The sequence below is a fragment of the Gouania willdenowi genome, chromosome 8, assembly GCF_900634775.1.
Source record: "Gouania willdenowi chromosome 8, fGouWil2.1, whole genome shotgun sequence".
Taxonomy (NCBI): Eukaryota; Metazoa; Chordata; class Actinopteri; order Blenniiformes; family Gobiesocidae; genus Gouania; species Gouania willdenowi.
This window is the reverse complement of record NC_041051.1, coordinates 28,713,347-28,732,093: the sequence shown is the minus strand read 5'-3', so window position 1 is coordinate 28,732,093 and position 18,747 is coordinate 28,713,347. Positions and strand designations below refer to the sequence as shown.

Here is an 18,747-nt window from a genome sequence, read left to right as displayed (position 1 = left end):
CAGGCCGCTATTAGATCATCATGGAGTCAGGAAGCAGAACCAAAACTAAAGACTAGATGAAGTACAGCTCCGTTTCAGGACAAGATCCTCTTCCGACCCTCTGATGCTCCTATGGATCAGGTTTCCTCCAGTGCAGCCGCCCCCCTTCCTTCCTTCTCCTCTGCTTCCAAAACTCCAACTCTTCTGCTGTGAAGTTATAGAAGGAGGGACCTTCTGTTTTTCTTATTCTTTCTGTCTTTTCCTCAGGTTTTTTTTTTCCTTTGAAGGAGGTGTCCATTCTTGTCTTCCCTAAACGTAAGCTCCAGCTGCAGGAGGAGAGTAATGAGGGTGCGTCCCCCCCCTGGATCCCCAGAACCTCCCAGTTCTTCTGACTCCCATATAAAAGCCCCAGTGGAAAGTGAGTGTAGGCAGTAGGGAGTTTTCTGCTGGGGTCAGGAGGACTGTGAACCGAAGAACGGACCCTGCCCCAAACATCCGTGTATGAGTGGAGTTTAGCAGAAAGATAACCTCCCCAGCTTTTTTCTTTCCTCTCTTGCCTCAAAGAGTCTACATGTCTAGTGGCATCTAGACATGTTCAGCTTTGTGGATTTGCGGCTTGCGCTGCTGCTCGGCGCAGCAGTGCTCTTGGTCAGAGCGCAGGGCGAGGAAGACAGTAAGTTTCATCACTGTTTACCGGAGCTTCTCATCGCTTTTTTTGTTTTGTCATCCAGACCTTTTAAATGGTTTTTGACTGGTGGACTGAGTTGCTGCACGGCTAGACCTAGAAGAGGAGGAAAGATAAACTGATGCAAGAATAAGAACTTTGATGCGTTGTTCACTTTTCTCTGTAAATAAAAGGATAGAGAAGCAGTAGATGGTGTACGTAATGCACTGAGCATCTCAAGGCCTCTCCTTCCCTGCCTCTGCTTGCGTTCCTTTACGACTTTCTGCCCCCCCTCCCTCCACTGAGCATGCAGAACGAGTTGCTGCAGGTTTTCCAGTCTTTCCTTCAGGCAAAGCTTTTTCAGCGGAGACTAAGAGAAATGCACATATTTGAACTCTGTCCTTTTAAAGAATTAGTTTCCTTCTCTGTCCTTTTGATTCATTTTAGTTGCTTGACACAGCTGAATGTGGTGACTTCACCATGAATAGCAGGTCTGCTTGTAAATGTTGCCAAAGCCTGATCAAGGCCTGCAGAGAAACAGCCTGAGGCCAAGACTAGAGTTGGACAGGTTTTTATGTATATCTGTCACACAGGTATATAAAAAAAAACTTTTGGCTTGAAACAATTCCAAGAGTTTATTTTAAAAAGGATGAGATTGTTTCATCTGATTTGAGTTTGATGACTGCGGCATAGAACAGTTTCCCTTCCGAGTTCCAACATATTGCTCTTGCGAGCAGACAAAGGAAAACTCTGGAGACGAGAACCTCAGAGCTGAAAATCTACTTTTCCAGATGTTTCTCCTCTAGTCTGAGAAGGACTCGACCACTTGGCTGTCTATCCAAAGCAGATGTGCTTTCAACCATGCCTACTGTCTCATAGCGCCACCCAGAGGCTCGTCTGCACATCTGAAGACACATCTGGACGCCACGTCTCTCTCTCTCTCTGTCTCTTTCCACCTCCTCCTTTCCCCTCCTTCTTTCCACCCTTTCCTAATTACAAACACATGCAGAGTGTTTCCACCAGCTTCTGCCAAGTCGAGCGTCTGCAGCTCCTCTCTGAGCTCAGCACTTTGGCACGCTGGGAGATTTATAAATCCTCTAAAAGGAACCTCGCTTAAGTTTAGATGATCCCGATACATACAAATGAGCAGCAGTGTAGACTTAACGTTGACTCACAGCTGAAAGGAAGATCGCTCCTTGATCTGTGGGCAACGAGCACCTTTCCAAGCAAAACCACTGCATGACCTGCATTCATCCCCAGCATGGCCTCCCAGTCACCTTTGACCTTTCTGGTTTGATACTGAGGCCCTAGTTTCCTGTTCAAATCTGTACAAACACAAACTCCCCTGAAGGGTGAACTAATGTTACCTTTTAAACCATTTACTAACAAATGGTGGATTTTGGGATAATCTGCTGTTTTCTAATGGGCTTTAAAGCAGCCTAATCAGCTTAAAGTGATGATGAGGCCAGAGAGATAAGGATTTATTTCTGAAAAAAATTGATAACTTAAAATATAGTTTCCATAAGTTTTTTTTTTTTTTTTTTTTTTTTTTTTTTTTAATTTGTATTCCTTATATTTTAATTTTTTTGTTTTTTTTAATTATTATTTTTTGTACATTTTATGTATTTTTTGTGGCCTATTGTGGGGTCACTAAACATATTATTACAATAATAATTGTTATTATTTATTATGATATCTATTTTTTCTGTGAACATGCGTGTGCACCTGTATGTATCTGTGTGTGTGTGTGTGTGTGTGTGTGTGTGTGTGTGTGTGTGTGTGTGTGTGCGTTCATGCCTCTCACCTGTTCCCATGTCCATCATCACCCTCAGAATTGGACACAAGCTGCACCTTGGACGGCCAGGTGTTTGCTGACCGTGACGTGTGGAAACCAGAGCCATGTCAGATCTGTGTGTGTGACAGCGGCACAGTGATGTGCGATGAGGTCATCTGCGAGGACACCACCGACTGCCCCAACCCCATCATCCCCCACGACGAGTGCTGCCCAGTCTGCCCCGATGACGGTAACCCTCCCTGCATTACAAAAGCACAGCACCAACAACATTAAGGCTACTTTTTCTCCACTTAATCACCTTTTTTCATCTCACACTTGGCTGCACATTAAAGACATGTATGTGATTTATTAGATGCATCTAAAAGCTATTGGATTGTATTCTCTTTAATTATCCCACTTCTTTTCTGTTTCTGTCTTCCTATTGTATCATGAAGGTTTCCAAGGACCAGTTGAGGTAAATAATTTGTACTGTTTTTTTAATCATCATGCAATAATAGTTTATTGTTATTTTGACTTCATAAATTAATGATACAAACAATTCTTTAAGCTCAGTGACATAGTTGTGCACTACACACACATATATATATTGTCATTATTATTCATATTTTTATTATTATCCTACCATTTCTGTTTTTGCACCATCCACCAAGACAAATTCCTTGTGTTGTAAACTACTTGGTAATAAAACTTTTTCTGATTCTGATAGTTGATCCATATAGTCAAAGTCTACCCTATAAAATTAGTATTTTTTTCTGTTAAATTAAGATCTTTTTAACCTCTTCCTACCTCAGGGACCCAAAGGACCACGTGGACCTAAGGGAGACCCGGTAAGCTACTGTTTGCTTTACATTTTAATTCCCTTGTGGCACAATCTAATAACACGATGCCTTCTGAGGGCCAACTCTAAGGTCATATGTGTTTATGTCGGCGCTCACGCAGAGACAGTGACAGATCATCAGAAAGTGCTCGTGTTTACTTTAAGACTTTAAAGATCAGAGCCTAAAATGTGAGGAATTCTAAATAAACCTGACATGCCTTATTGTTGTAACATTAAATAGGATTGAGTTTGACGTATTATACAACGGGAATATCTTATCAAAATCATTGAAATCTATTGGATTTCACCAACACCTGTAATATTTGACACATTTTAATGTTGGAACTACTTTTGATCATATTAAGGAATCTCTATCGTGTTCTTTAGTAGAACTACGTGAGGTAACTTCTGGAGAACTAAACTTGAGCACATTTGATTGCATCGCAGCACAAAGTCGTGACAAAAGTAACAATTAAATAACAGTGATGAAAACGATTCACATCCACAACTTTTAACATGAGCAGAACTTGGTTTTCTCAGTTAGAAACGGTTAATAAAACCCATCATGAGAAAGTTTTCTTCACCACTAAACTCTCGTTTACCACCCAATGCAAATTCCTCAGTCTCTTTCATTATGGACAGATTTGATGGCAGACAAAAAGGAAATATAACATTTAACACCCAGATTTAGTCTGATGATGTCACTCTCACAGGCAGTCATGTGACCTTCCAACACAGACATGTAATTTTAACTCCCTGTTGTCTTTTTAACCCCAGGGTCCTGCTGGCCCCCCTGGTAACGATGGTATCCCAGGTGCGCCTGGATCACAGGGACCTCCTGGCCCCCCTGGCCCCCCTGGCCTCGGTGGAGTAAGTAGTTGATTATTTTATAACTGTTTTTAACCCATTTGATTCTAAAAACGGTTACATGACCTTAATGCACATGGTTGATTTTATGGAGGAGGCGTGGCTTTGCTGACGCCATTTACGTTTTCTCACATGGTCACAGAGAAATAAACCAAATTTGTGTTTTACACACGAACTACTTGCCTGCACAATTTAAACAGTAGTACAGTAGTAAATTACATTTTAATTCTTCATGATAGGTATAAGTAAAAGGGATAGTTAAACAAAATACTAAATATTTATACTAAAATGTATTCCACCTTTATTCATGTAGTCCTTCCTGTTGGGTGTTTGTTTTACATGTCAAATGTGTAAGTTTCAGCCAACTTTGTCCAACTCTAAGTCAAAAGTATGAAAAGTTAAAACATTATATTCAAAACGACTCATAACAACAACATCAAGTGTGAGTTAAAATAAGGGGTCAGAAGGTCATGACTTATTTAACTGAACGGAAAGATGCCACAACAACTAAATGTGGTTCAACTTAGCCTACTAATTGATTTAGAATTAAAACAAAGTTAACATTTGTACATAATTATTAATTAGGATATAAATATCAAATAAATGTGATTATTTAGTATTTTGTCATTTAAAATTTTATATTGTCTTAATATATTGAGGGCTCCTATTAACAAACTGCTTTATTCATGAAAATCTATTCAAAGGTCATGGCTTAGAGTGTAATGAAATCATTTGAAGATGAATTTTGAGAGCTTAAAAACACAAGCTGCATTTCAGAGTAATCAGTGGAAGGTCTTATCTTCCCACGAAAAGTGAAATTCCCACAATTACACACCAGTGGCCTAAACATCTTAGTTTAGCAATAAATAAACCTACATGAACCTTGTTACTGTGCAGATTATTTATTTTATCAGTTATTTTAACTAATTCACTGCTAATGGAGTGTAGGATCTGCTCTGGGAAGGCTATGCAAATCTAAAAATATGAAAACATGCTATTGCTGAATAGTATCCTATGCTATTGTAAGATTAGCATTGAGATGCTAATCGATTTCCCCAAGCTAATAGTTAGAACATGAAATAATCAATCTTTACAAAGGTCTTTTATCTGATTTAACCATTTCTGAGCGCTCTGGTGTGTAGAATTGTAATTATAATTATACTCAGCTAACATCATGTAATGTTCCCTCAAAGGATGCTATTGTTTGTATGCTAACCTAAATGACTTTCTCTGTATAATATTATAATTTTTTATATTATAATTACACTCAAATATTGTAATATTGTAATACCCAAACGGTGACAATTCTTAAGCTCATTAAAATTTTCCTGCTTAAATAAAGGTAAAAAAAAAAACGACAACAGAGAGCAAGCTGACATTTTAATTTCTGTTAAAAAGGCATAATCTTCCTATATTATTCATCGGTATAGTAATAATAGTGTACCTTTGATTAGAAGTTAATGCAATCAAAACTCAGATGAATAATATCAGGAATTGGTATCCTTGCCTTAAAATCAAATCATTTACGTAGTAGCTTGAGGTTTGGCGATAAAGGAGAGAAAAGATTTGGAAATTTGATTGAGAAAATCTGTATATTTAGCAACTTGATGACATCAAATGCTCTATCCAAATTTGCTGCTTATCTAATCTTTCGAGGTTTATAAGAGGTTCAAAATGTATGGATTTCCATTTCAGTTCTTCATAAAAACAAGTTTTACCTAATATGCCACCTTCGTTTGCTCACTCTTTACTATGTAGGCATTTCATTATATTTTTAATTGTCCGTTTAGATGTTTATAGCAAACTAGTCATTGTCCTCTTAAAGGTATCAGTAGTTCCCTAGAAAATCCCTTTGAAAAATCAAATGGAATAACAATATTATTATTAAGGAACACAATAACACGCCAACTGCTATTTCTGTTATCAAACTGGAAGTTTTATATCATGTCTGCAGTGGTAATAGTTGTGGAGATATGTAAGCAGAGAGGAGTTATTTTTGTACTTTTTGTTAAGTTTTATTTAATAGAGTTTATGAAGATTTATCTAAATATTTTACATACAGTCAAATTCATGTCAACACGCTGTTTTTCTTACATTCTACACTTTCATTTGAATATCACTTCTTTATCCGTGTAACACTAGAGCTCAGTAAGCTCAGTATCTTCATACATTTTTGTCAGTGAATAACAAATCTTTTTTCCCCAACAGAACTTCTCCCCTCAGATGTCCGGCGGCTTCGATGACAAATCACCTGCCATGCCTGTTCCTGGCCCTATGGTAGGATGTGCTTCCATAAATACATGCAAATGTATCTTAACATTACTAATAGCAGTGGATCATCGAACGTGGGCTCTTTTTGATTGACAGGGACCAATGGGACCTCGTGGACCTCCTGGACCTGCTGGTTCCAGTGTAAGTCTAGTGTCTTTTTGATTTCATCAACAACTACTTAATGGTTTTCTTTGATTACTGCATTAGTCAGAAACTTTGGCAATACTTTCACACATATCTTTTAGGGTCATTAAACAAGAACTTTAATAATTGCTGGTGGGAAATCATAGATATAAGGAACAGAGGACATGTAAAGATTAAAAATGCAAACAATACTTAAAGGCCAAAGCTTGGGATTCAACAAAATTTAGCAGAAGTTTGACATCCCAGTGAGACATGTTTGCTACCAAACGTTAGTAAAACTCATTGTCAATAAAGATTTGAGGATTTAAAGCCAATTTTCTGTTATTAACACCTTTGAGTGACCTGATCATTAAATTCTCTACAATTAAGGTATCAAGGCAATTCACCTCAGGGATCTTTAAAACCAGATACAGTATTCTCTCATCTCCTAAAACCAGATCCCTTACTAACTTCTGTATTTTTGATTGTTTCTCTATACAGGGACCTCAAGGATTCACTGGCCCCCCTGGTGAGCCTGGTGAGGCTGGATCTGCTGTGAGTATTACCAACAATGGGTGAAAATAACACCTGAGCACCTGCCTGTTGACTTTCTTACCTTTGGTGTCTTTCTGTCAGGGTCCCATGGGTCCCCGTGGTCCTGCCGGCCCCCCTGGAAAGAACGGAGAGGATGTAAGTGAACCAGATTTTTTTTGTTGCTTAAATACTCAAAATCCTCAAAACATTTGTTCATCATTAAACCTTTCTTGCTTTCAGGGTGAGTCTGGCAAACCTGGTCGTGGCGGTGAGCGCGGACCCTCTGGCCCACAGGTAAGGAGCCAGACACACATCTACTTTAAATTCTTAACAACTGAGATGGGATAACGGTTTTTTTTCTTTCTTTAGGGAGCTCGTGGCTTCCCAGGAACCCCTGGACTGCCTGGTATCAAGGGACACAGAGTGAGTTGCATCAACCAGTCCACCTGAGATTTTCTACTGTCATCATGATAAAGATCTCAAAATTAACAAATGTATTCTTTTCAGGGATTCAGTGGTCTTGATGGTGCTAAGGGAGATTCTGGCCCTGCTGGTCCAAAGGTGCATGTTCTTTTTGTTATTTTAAACACATGTCCATCTAAACATCCAATAATTACTTGGGCAGTAACAGTGACCAAAAGTAGCCTACTTCAAGATGATGCCTTTTCACTTGTATAAAGTTCTTTAATTGTCGTTGTTTTACAGTGAGAAATGTTACTTGACCATTAAGACATATTCACAACTCAAGGAATAGACTAAATCAAAAGAATTTTCTTTTCAGCAACATGGCAGCTAGTAATATAATAGCTGCTACTTGTAGCAGCCATAAGCAAAGTAAAGGTCAAGCTAGCAACAATGGTTGCGAGCCTTCAACTGATATTTTAGTCTTCAGTTTGTATTGTTTTCTTCAGCTCACTCTCCTGTATTTAATTGTTTCCATCTAGGGAGAGGCTGGAGCCTCTGGTGAGAACGGCACTCCTGGTGCTATGGTGAGTAAAACAAGCTATTTTTCTCAGTTACAAAAAGTAGTTGCAATCTTGTTCCTCACCTCAACTGAAGTTTAGTACTTGTCAATACAAAGTGAGCTTATCCTATTGTGGTCTTCCTCAGGGACCTCGTGGTCTGCCAGGTGAGAGAGGTCGCACTGGTCCTTCTGGAGCTGCCGTGAGTCTACACTCAGACATGCATGGTCACATCCTATGCCAACCAATTAAACCATAGCCAATTCATTTGCAAGCAAACCGAATGACTTATTGGGTTTGTTATTTTGATGCAGGGAGCTCGTGGTAACGATGGTGCTGCCGGTGCTGCCGGACCCCCTGTAAGTCTAATTTCAAGGTCTAGCTATTATGAAATGTCTTAAAGGAGAGTGGTGATTGTACCTTATTAAGGTTACCATATCAAATTTATTAGTTAGATATCTCATCTTCGTCTGAATATCTATGATCTTTTGCTCTCAGGGTCCCACTGGCCCCTCTGGACCTCCTGGATTCCCTGGTGGCCCTGGAGCCAAGGTACAACCAAGTCAAACATAATGCATACTTTGCTTTTCAGCACTTTCTACTTTAAAAATGTTACATTTTCATTGTAAAGTTATAGCATCATATAACGCTATCTTCTCACTCATTCAACATTATTTGATAGACTTAATGCATTTCATATTAGTTCAATATGAATTTCTATAACACTGAATTTAGGATTATATTATATTTTTCTGTTTTAAAAAGACATTGGTTTATCCTTAGTGTTGCTTTGAGTTTTTAGGATTCAATTACTCTCATTAGTTATCTTTATTTTTCATTGGAGGTCCTACTCTGGCTTTACTAGCTTCCAAAAACTTCACTCTGTGCAGGGAGATGCTGGACCTCAGGGGTCTCGTGGATCCGAGGGACCCGCTGGTGCCCGTGGTGAGCCTGGAACCCCCGGACCTGCTGGTGCAGCTGGACCTTCTGTGAGTGTACATCTTAGGCAGGCTCAGGCACAAAAGAGTCATAAAAGACATGTTCATGCTTGAATTGTTCTTTCTTTTAGGGAAACCCTGGAACAGATGGAGCCCCTGGAGCCAAAGGAAACCCTGTGAGTAACTTTCCATAAACATTTACTTCCTCCATATTAGGTTAATGAGTTTGGGTACCATGTTGGCCTTAACAATTAAGTATAGTGCATTAATGCTTAATCTAAGGTCAGTTTGAGGCTGCGTAGTTTATGAATTGTTGTCTGCTGCCCCCTGCAGGGTGCTGCTGGAGCTGCTGGAGCTCCTGGTTTCCCTGGACCCCGTGGACCTCCAGGACCTCAGGGTGCTGTTGGTGCCCCCGGAGCCAAGGGTAACAATGTGAGTAGAATGTTTTTTTTAAACAAAGTGATTTATGTGTCTGTATAAATCTTTGTTAATGAAACTTATGGCAAAGTGTTTACTCACTGAATAAGCAAAGCTGTGGTTCTTTGATACAGATTTACCAATAGGTTAATAACTTCTCATCAATTGTTATGGTTTTCACTGTAATGTTTTTGTTGTTTGGTTTTGTTTTTAATCTTTATTTTGTGCATTCTCACAGGGTGAAATCGGTGCCCCAGGAGCCAAGGGAGAGGCTGGTGCCAAGGGCGAAGCTGTAGGTTTACCCCAAATCAGTGAAAAACCTCCCCAAATGAACATATTCATTCAGCTTCTTATCTCTTTGGCATTTTCTCCAGGGTGCAGCTGGAGTTACAGGAACCCCTGGACCTGCCGGTGAAGAAGGCAAGAGAGGAGCCAGAGGAGAGCCTGGTGTTGCAGGGGCTCGTGGAGCTCCAGGAGAGAGAGTATGCTTTTTAATTTATTTTAACTGTACAATGTTGTGTGAATACTTAAGATCATGTGTGTTTTGGTTTCTTGTTAGCTGCAACATCTACTTGTTTGTAAAGCTAAATAAGGTAAATTTGCTTCTACCATCAGGGTGCCCCTGGTGGTCGTGGTTTTCCTGGTTCTGATGGCCCTGCAGGAGCCAGAGTAAGTTCACCAAAACCATGATGTATAATGTTAATTCCTACTGTATTCAAAATTGTAACTTAACTTATCATTGTCCAACCTCCCACCTAGGGTGCAGCTGGTGAGCGTGGTGCACCTGGTGGCGTAGGAGCTAAGGGAGCTACTGGTGAGCCTGGTCGAACTGGTGAGCCTGGTCTTCCAGGAGCAAAGGTGCGATTTGTATGATTAAACAAATTGCAAAATAATCCTCTTCTTATCTCACAGACCCTCACTTACCCTCACTCACTTCTGACATTTGTTCTTTAGGGTATGACTGGCAGCCCTGGCAGCCCTGGACCTGATGGCAAGACAGGAACTGCTGTGAGTTCCTGTTCAGTCAAATAAAACTAATCTGAATCTAAATCTAAATACACTTCCCATAATCTTCTAAATCTATGAAAAAATCCTCATAGGGATCCCCCGGACAAGATGGTCGCCCTGGACCTCCAGGCCCTGTTGGTGCTAGAGGCCAGCCCGGAGTCATGGGATTCCCAGGACTCAAAGGAGCTGCTGTGAGAATAATTTAACACCCACAATACCAAACAGTCGAACTAAAACTTCTGAGGTGATCCCTGAACTCATGATCTCTGGTTCTGTTGATTTCTACTGCATAGGGTGAGGCTGGAAAGTCTGGTGAGAGAGGCGTGATGGGACCCACTGGCCCTGCTGTAAGTTTCTATTGAGTTCATAACACTTACTAGCATAGAACTTATGCGTGTGGGCCTTAAGTCTAAATACACAGCTGTTCTTCTTCTTAGGGAGCTCCTGGAAAAGACGGTGAAGTTGGTGCCCAGGGTGCACCCGGACCTGCTGTAAGTAATCACTTAGACACAAAAACGTTCACTTTCAAATTCGTCATTCCCTGACAAATTGTGATCTGGTCGTATTTAGGGTCCTTCTGGTGAGAGAGGAGAACAGGGAGCTGCTGGAGGTCCAGGATTCCAGGGTCTCCCAGGACCTCAGGGTGCTGTTGGTGAAAGTGGCAAGCCTGGAGAGCAGGTAATGTCTTCATCATACTAATGAATATGCTAACATGTGTTAGTAGACATAACCAACTTCAAAGTATTTGGCTTACGAACTTGATTTTGCACAACTTCAAATCTCTCTTGTCTAGGGTGTGCCCGGTGAGGCTGGAGCCCCAGGACCTGCTGGATCAAGAGTAAGTTGCTATGATCATAATCACAATTACATTTGCTATTATATTACCATACAATTAATTCACTGATTATCAACAAAGCTAGACCATCACTGTCAATACTTACTGGCTTTAAAGGATACTGAGCAAATATACCAAGCTACTCAACAAATCTTTTTCAAATTCATTTTCTGTCCTGGGCAGAGGTGCTAAAGCATATCGCTCTTGGACAGGATTCCTCTCTCTCTCGCAAGGCTAATTCTGTCAGTTTAGAGAATCCAGTAGATCTTACAAGCAGTGACACTTCTTTTCCTTTTGGCTGTTCCCTTCATGGGTTGCCACAGTGAATTGTCCATCTATCCAAACCTTCTGCATCATTTTCTCACACACCAACTTACTTCAAGTCATCTCTCAATACATAAACATTAATTTCTTCTTCGGTCTTCCTCTTGGAAGTTCCAACCACAGCATCCTTCTACTGATATATTCACTGTCCCTCCCATCTCAGTGTGGCCTCTCTGATTTTATCTCAAACATCTAACATCTAAACATCTGTGCCATCTCTCTGATGTACTCATTTCTGATCCTATCTATCCTACTCAATCCCAAAGAGAACCTCAACCATTTAATCTCTGCTACCTCCAGCTCTGCCTCCTGTCTATTCCTTAGTGCCACTGTCTCTAAGCCATACAACATGGCTGCTTTCACTACCATCATGAACACCTTTCCTTTATTTATTGCTGATCACACATCACACCTGACACTTTTCTCCACCCATTCCAGGCTGGTTGCACACACTTCTATTTTAAATACCTGGAGGAATCCTTCACAAACTCTAGCACATGTACAGTTGTCAAAGAATAAGTGGGCACTCACCAACAACCTGTTAGCTTAAAATTAATATCATTCTGCAGGCCATTGTACTATTTACTGATCACTGTGAATCACTGGGCCTCCCCGCATCTAGATTTTTAATTATTTGTTACATAAATACCATTAAAGATGTCTTTTTTTGTTGAAAAAATAAAGCAAGACCAGCTAAACTATCAGCTAGCTGTGTGTTTATCATGCTAACCAAAGGACAAGTAGATACAAATACTTCAATGCTATAATGAAAGGTAAAGTAAAAGTACGGACTATTACAAATTGTTGATTTTGTCAGACCAAACTTGTTCTTATTGTGTATTGGTCATTCAATTATCAAGGTAGTCCCAGGGAGGAAAGTTGGTGGTGAATTGGCAACAAGGTTAGGGCATACTGCTGCTCATTATAATACCAAAGGAGGATTATCTTGATACAGAAATAACGCTCTGAATAATATCGCACGATGACAGTTTGTCATTCCCAGCGTGACTTTTTTCATTTAAACCTAAAACTCTAACGTTTTCCCTCAGGGTGACCGTGGATTCCCTGGCGAGCGTGGTGCCCCTGGTGCCATTGGACCCGCTGGTGCTCGTGGAGCCCCCGGATCGGCTGGAAATGAGGGTGCCAAGGTAGTTAGGGGCAATTTTTTTACAAAATGAAAAGGTTTAGGGTATTATTCAAGTTCTTGACATGACCATTATGTTGGTTTTGAAATATTTTTCTTTCTCCTTCAGGGAGATGCTGGTACCCCCGGATCTCCTGGAGCTCAGGGTCCTCCTGGACTGCAAGGAATGCCTGGTGAGCGTGGTGCTGCTGGTCTTCCAGGACTGAGAGGAGACAGAGTGAGGGTTTTTTTTTACTACTGCATTCAGAATTGCTAATGCATTCCTCAATCATAACATTGTGTACAACAATACTATATTAAAGGGTGATCAAGGAGGAAAGGGTGTTGATGGAGCACCTGGCAAGGATGGTGCTCGTGGTTTGACTGGACCCATTGGTCTTCCTGGACCTGCTGGACCCTCAGGAGATAAAGGAGAGCCTGGTGCTGCTGGCCCCGTTGGACCTGCTGGAGCCCGTGGAGGCCCTGTAAGTAGTGATTTTAAGTCCAGATACCAAGAGACTCAAATCCTGTATGGCAGTGTCTAATGTGCTTAATTCCATCCCATTTCTGTGTTGCATTCTTTGGAATAAATGGGTTATTGTCTTTTAAAGATATCTTGGTGTTTTATCCAGTCCCATGTCCTGTAGTGTCAATTTGTTAAATAAAAATATTAGATCACAGACTAATTCCTTTAAAATCCTTAATTTCAAATAATTTAAAAAAGGTAACTAAGGATGTCTTTATAATTGTTCTTGGGTCCCAAAATATTTTAACAGGGTGAGCGTGGTGAGGCCGGACCCCCTGGACCTGCTGGATTCGCTGGACCACCTGTAAGAGCTTTTTCCAAAAATCTCTTACTTTTAACTTACTTTACTCTTAATATAGCTTAGCTATCTTTATTTCTTCACAGGGTGGTGATGGACAGCCTGGTGCAAAGGGAGAGGCTGGAGACAATGGTGCTAAGGGCGATGTTGGTTCTCCTGGTCCTGCTGGGCCCACCGGTGCTCCTGGACCCCAGGTTCGTGATCTTGTATTGTCACAAATTATTTTTTATACATTGTGTGTACTCAATGATGACATTTTATGTCTATATTCTGCACAGTATGTTTCTTGAACCTTTTCTCATTTCTCTTTAACACTTGCTTATTTCTTTTCAGGGTCCTGTTGGAAACACTGGATCCAAGGGAGCTCGGGGACCCGCCGGTTCTCCTGTACGTTTTCCGTACAATAAAGAGTTTACACTAACCACTTTATTTCCACTACCATTTACATATCAGGAGAAGCTCCCAATCCAACTTTGTCATGTGTCTATCCATGTAGGGTGCTACTGGTTTCCCTGGTGCTGCTGGCAGAGTTGGACCTCCTGGCCCCGCTGTAAGTTATTTTCAGATTTAAGAAGTTATGATTTTCTTTTTTGTTTACTTTTCATGCATAGGTGATATATTCCTCTTCCTCATTATTCAGGGCAATTCTGGACCTCCTGGACCTTCTGGCCCCGCTGGCAAAGAGGGACCAAAAGGAAACCGTGGTGAGACTGGACCTGCTGGTCGCCCTGGTGAGGTTGGTAGTGCCGGAGTCCCAGGACCTGCAGGAGAGAAGGGTAGCCCTGGTTCTGACGGTCCTTCCGTAAGTTGTATTTACCATAAAACTTCAATACGGCTGACATTCAATGAATATAAAAGTTGCCAGATTGGATTGCGTCAAATATTCTCTCCCTTATCACCTCCTGCAGGGTAGCGCTGGTATTCCTGGACCACATGGTATTGCAGGACAGCGTGGTATTGTAGGTCTGCCTGGCACAAGAGGAGAGAGAGGTTTCCCTGGTCTTCCTGGACCTTCTGTGAGTCTAGATTGTTCCTCTGAAACAATAGCTTCACTAAATTACCATGTGCTGTTTTTAACTAAATGCCATTTAATTCACTTAAATATAAAAAAAACTTCTTCGAGAGAAGCTAAGGTTTACAATGTCAATAGCCACAAAATACGCCATTTTCAGTTCAAGTAAATCAGAAAATGTGATTGATGCAAACTGACTCTGGCTGTGTTGCCCACAGGGTGAGCTTGGAAAGCCAGGACCCAGTGGACCCGGTGGCGAGCGTGGACCTCCTGGTCCCATGGGACCCTCTGGTCTGGCTGGAGCCCCTGGAGAGCCTGGACGTGAGGTATAAGCCCAAAACCTTGCCTGAGTGGAAAGCTGTGTCACTTTCTTTTTACACTACTTTGTTAATGTCATTTGCTAATCTGTGAATGTATCTGTTCATGCTTTAGGGAAGCCCCGGTAATGAGGGATCATCTGGTCGTGATGGAGCTGCTGGACCTAAAGTGAGTTCATCCATCACCAATCAGACATTTTTGGCCTTAAGTGGTGTTAAAAAAATATCTAAAACTATATCCAAGATGACAACCAGAATTTTTACTTAAGTCAAACACATGCTTGTCACTACAGAATAATAATAATGGCTTGGATTTATATGGCGCTTTTAATGACACCCAAAGTGCTTTACAGATACCTTACTCATTCACACCAGTGGTGGTAAGCTTTCATGGAATTATACTCACGGCTGCCTTGGCGCATACTGACAGAAGTATGGCTGCCCATTTGTGCCTATGGCCCCTGTGACCACCACCAATATTTATGCACAATTCATTTGAGGCAATGTGACTAAAGTGCCTTGCCCAAAGACAACAACAATGACCTGAATAGAGCTTGATTTGAACGGACAACACTTTGGTTATTGGATGACCAACTTTCTACCACTGAGCAACGGGAACATTGATCCAGACTTACTACAAAGCCTTTATGCTTTTTACACTGTGTTCTAGGGAGACCGTGGAGAGTCTGGCCCCTCTGGAGCTCCTGGTGCCCCCGGACCCTCTGGTCCTCCTGGACCCGCTGGACCCGCTGGAAAGACTGGTGACCGTGGAGAGTCTGTGAGTTTTTTAGTCACTTTAGATTTTAAATGTGGAGTTGGTTTTTTAATAACAATTATTTATTGAGTATTTATGCTGCTATGTGTACATAAATTAAGATATTTCTGTGTTCCAGGGACCTGCTGGCCCCTCCGGCCCTGCTGGTCCTGCTGGACCTCGAGGCCCTAGCGTAAGTAACATCACAACCGATAATAAAGTTCTTGTTTACATTATACACCACTGAGAGAGAATAACTAAAATCTGCAAATTCTACTCCTAAACAGGGAAGTGCCGGAGCTCGTGGAGACAAGGGTGAGACCGGAGAGGCCGGAGAGAGAGGCATGAAGGGACACCGTGGATTCACCGGCATGCAGGGATCTCCTGGAGCCGCTGTATGATTCCTTGTTTTTGTGCTTACTCAGGATGAATAGAAACACTGTTTACAGTACATAGATGAATAATTTATTCTATTTCAATCTTAGGGATCTTCTGGTGAGCCAGGACCAGCTGGTTCTGCTGGACCCGTCGGACCTAGAGTATGTTCTTAGATCTTTACTTGTTGTGAATTACTGCACTCTTGCAGAACATGACAATCAACCTTGATCTTCTTGCCACCTTTAGGGACCTGCTGGATCTGCTGGTTCTCCTGGTAAGGATGGTATGAGTGGTCTGCCTGGACCTACTGGACCTCCTGGACCTCGTGGACGCTCTGGAGAGATGGGACCTTCTGTAAGTCCACCATTTGATTAACTAGTCACTCATTCAATGTGTATCATAACGTCCATTGGTTTTGCTGGGAATAGCAAATCATCATTTTAACTGCAACCTTATTTAGATGTGTCAATGAAAAACTGAACTAATCAAGAATGCCCATGCTACTTCTTTTTGACTAGGGTCCTCCTGGACCTCCTGGACCTGCTGGAGCACCTGGTGCCCCTGGTGGTGGATTCGACCTTGGTTTCATTTCCCAGCCCCAGGAGAAGGCCCCTGATCCCTTCCGCATGTTCCGTGCTGATGATGCTAGCGTTCTCCGTGACCGCGACCTGGAGGTGGACGGCACCCTGAAGAGCCTGAGTCAGCAGATTGAGCAGATCCGTAGCCCAGACGGAACCCGCAAGAACCCTGCCAGAACCTGCCGAGACCTGAAGATGTGCCACCCTGACTGGAAGAGCGGTAAGGCTTTACAGATAACTTTTTGTATAGTCTTCAATGATGAGTTTGGATTTTTATGAACCTGGACTTGTTGTTCTACAGGCGAGTACTGGATTGATCCTGATCAGGGCTGCACTCAGGATGCCATCAAGGTCTACTGCAACATGGAGACGGGAGAGACCTGTGTATCACCTGTTCAGAGTGAAGTTTCCAAGAAGAACTGGTACATCAGCAAGAACATCAAGGAGAAGAAACACGTATGGTTCGGAGAGACCATGAATGACGGTTTCCAGGTAAGCATCCGCTTTCCTCTTGTTTAAGTCCCAGTTCTGCTCATTTACCTTCCATTTCCATTAGTATTTTTTTTCTATGCACCTTTCCTTTCACCTCACAGTTACGGTCAGTGATTACTTCTCTTTGGTTTCCACAGTTTGATTACGGCAGCGAGGGCTCCCAGCCTGAGGATGTCAACATCCAGCTGACCTTCCTGCGTCTGATGTCCACCGAAGCATCCCAAAACATCACCTACCACTGCAAGAACAGCGTTGCCTACATGGATGCCACCGCCGGCAATCTCAAGAAGTCCCTCATGCTCCAGGGCTCCAACGAGATCGAGATCAAAGCCGAGGGCAACAGCCGTTTCACCTACAGTGTACTGGAGGATGGCTGCACGGTAAGAGGAGATTCTTGGATACGCACTGAATCATATAAACTTGCAATGCTAACAGAAGCCAAATACGCACAGGAAACAATCATAGGTCAAAGATTCACATTATTAAAGATAATGACTCACTCATATGATTTTGATTAAATCCTAACACCCTTTAGTCTTTAATGGTACGCTAGCCATCTTTGGTGTCTAAACTTACTCTCTTTTTCTTCTTCTCTTTCTTCAGTCACACACCGGAACATGGGGCAAGACAGTCATCGATTACAAGACAACAAAAACATCTCGCCTGCCAATCATTGATATCGCTCCTATTGACGTTGGTGCTCCAGACCAAGAGTTTGGCCTTGAAGTTGGACCCGTCTGTTTCTTGTAAAAAGAGAAATCTGGACTTGAAATTGTTGTTGTGTGCGTGCGAGTGTGTGTGTTTCATTTTTTTTTTAGCAGTCATCTCTCCTTAAAGAAAAAATCCCACCAAAACATTCCTCTAATGCCAGTTGTCTGAAAACTCCCACCCCTGGTGTCTTTTCGGCCGTTGTTTTAAAACCTGCACTTCAGCAAGAACAAAGATGGCGGCAATGTGGCGGTGTCATTGTCGCGTTTGGGACCACTACTTTTTCTGTCTTCTTTTTTGTTTTTTTCCCCCCCCCCATCACCAACACCAAGGATCCTGTAGAGAAGACCTTTTGTTTCACTGGCAACAAGAAAATAATATATGCCTCTGTAAAGTGTAAAAATCCTCCCCCCTCTCTTCATCCGGCCAACGCAGGCCTGTCTGGAGTTTACAACAGAGAACACACAGCTGACTTTTGTGTTTGATTCACCTCTGAGGCGAGGGGAATGAACGGACAGTCCCGACAGACAGAACCCGAATGCTTTGTACCACGTTTCAGGTGATGATGAATAAACGGTGAAACTGACAGCCATCTTTGTCTCTGTCGTTCTGGCCTCCTCCCTCTCCACCAACGCAAGAAACCTCCACCCAACTCGCTGTTGTAGCAGCTGTTGCGATTGGTTTTGTCATTGTGGTTGCTCTCTTTTGTTCCTGTTTTTCTTTTTCTTTTTTTTTTTTAATGTCACATTAAAACCACCAGCAGAGAAATGTGGGTTTAAACTTGTTTTTTTGGCTACCTCAGGAAAGCATGGGAGAATGTTTGGTGTTGTAGAGAGGAAGCTTGCAGGAGAGGGAGAGGGGTCCAGGTTTGTTGACACTATCAGACGCAGGACCAGCTAAAGGTGCTTCTCTTTCTTTGAAGTGTCCTGAATGTCCAGAGTGGCTCGATTGTTTTGTGGTGTTGCAGTCTCTCTGGTTTCACCAGGACCTTCTTGGTGCTAAAACTAAAACTAAAAAAAAAAAAAAA

The 18,747-nt window shown here is 41.9% G+C and overlaps 1 protein-coding gene across 1 annotated transcript; it reads left to right on the top strand.

The window, feature by feature from the left end:
- The first annotated feature begins 385 nt into the window (after window positions 1–385).
- Window positions 386–18,027, top strand: col1a1a (collagen, type I, alpha 1a). The gene is made up of 49 exons (XM_028456193.1): window positions 386–652; window positions 2,476–2,667; window positions 2,873–2,892; window positions 3,230–3,265; window positions 4,033–4,125; window positions 6,331–6,399; window positions 6,490–6,534; window positions 7,018–7,071; window positions 7,153–7,206; window positions 7,291–7,344; window positions 7,420–7,473; window positions 7,558–7,611; window positions 7,995–8,039; window positions 8,161–8,214; window positions 8,327–8,371; window positions 8,511–8,564; window positions 8,903–9,001; window positions 9,082–9,126; window positions 9,284–9,382; window positions 9,606–9,659; window positions 9,742–9,849; window positions 9,983–10,036; window positions 10,127–10,225; window positions 10,322–10,375; window positions 10,468–10,566; window positions 10,669–10,722; window positions 10,813–10,866; window positions 10,946–11,053; window positions 11,169–11,213; window positions 12,584–12,682; window positions 12,788–12,895; window positions 12,981–13,142; window positions 13,434–13,487; window positions 13,568–13,675; window positions 13,815–13,868; window positions 13,978–14,031; window positions 14,122–14,283; window positions 14,390–14,497; window positions 14,712–14,819; window positions 14,926–14,979; window positions 15,481–15,588; window positions 15,704–15,757; window positions 15,852–15,959; window positions 16,050–16,103; window positions 16,189–16,296; window positions 16,461–16,740; window positions 16,822–17,012; window positions 17,150–17,392; window positions 17,616–18,027. Exons 1-49 carry the CDS (start codon window positions 571–573, stop codon window positions 17,760–17,762), a joined length of 4,341 nt encoding a protein of 1,446 aa, XP_028311994.1. The 5' UTR covers window positions 386–570; the 3' UTR covers window positions 17,763–18,027.
- The last annotated feature ends 720 nt before the right edge of the window (window positions 18,028–18,747 follow it).

Coding starts and splice junctions, on each gene's coding strand:
- col1a1a (XM_028456193.1), top strand. CDS start 571: ATGTTCAGCTTTGTGGATTTGCGGCTTGCGCTGCTGCTCGGCGCAGCA. Junction 3,266..4,032: donor GTGGACCTAAGGGAGACCCG/GTAAGCTACTGT, acceptor TTTTAACCCCAG/GGTCCTGCTGGCCCCCCTGG. Junction 15,960..16,049: donor AGGGATCTCCTGGAGCCGCT/GTATGATTCCTT, acceptor TTTCAATCTTAG/GGATCTTCTGGTGAGCCAGG.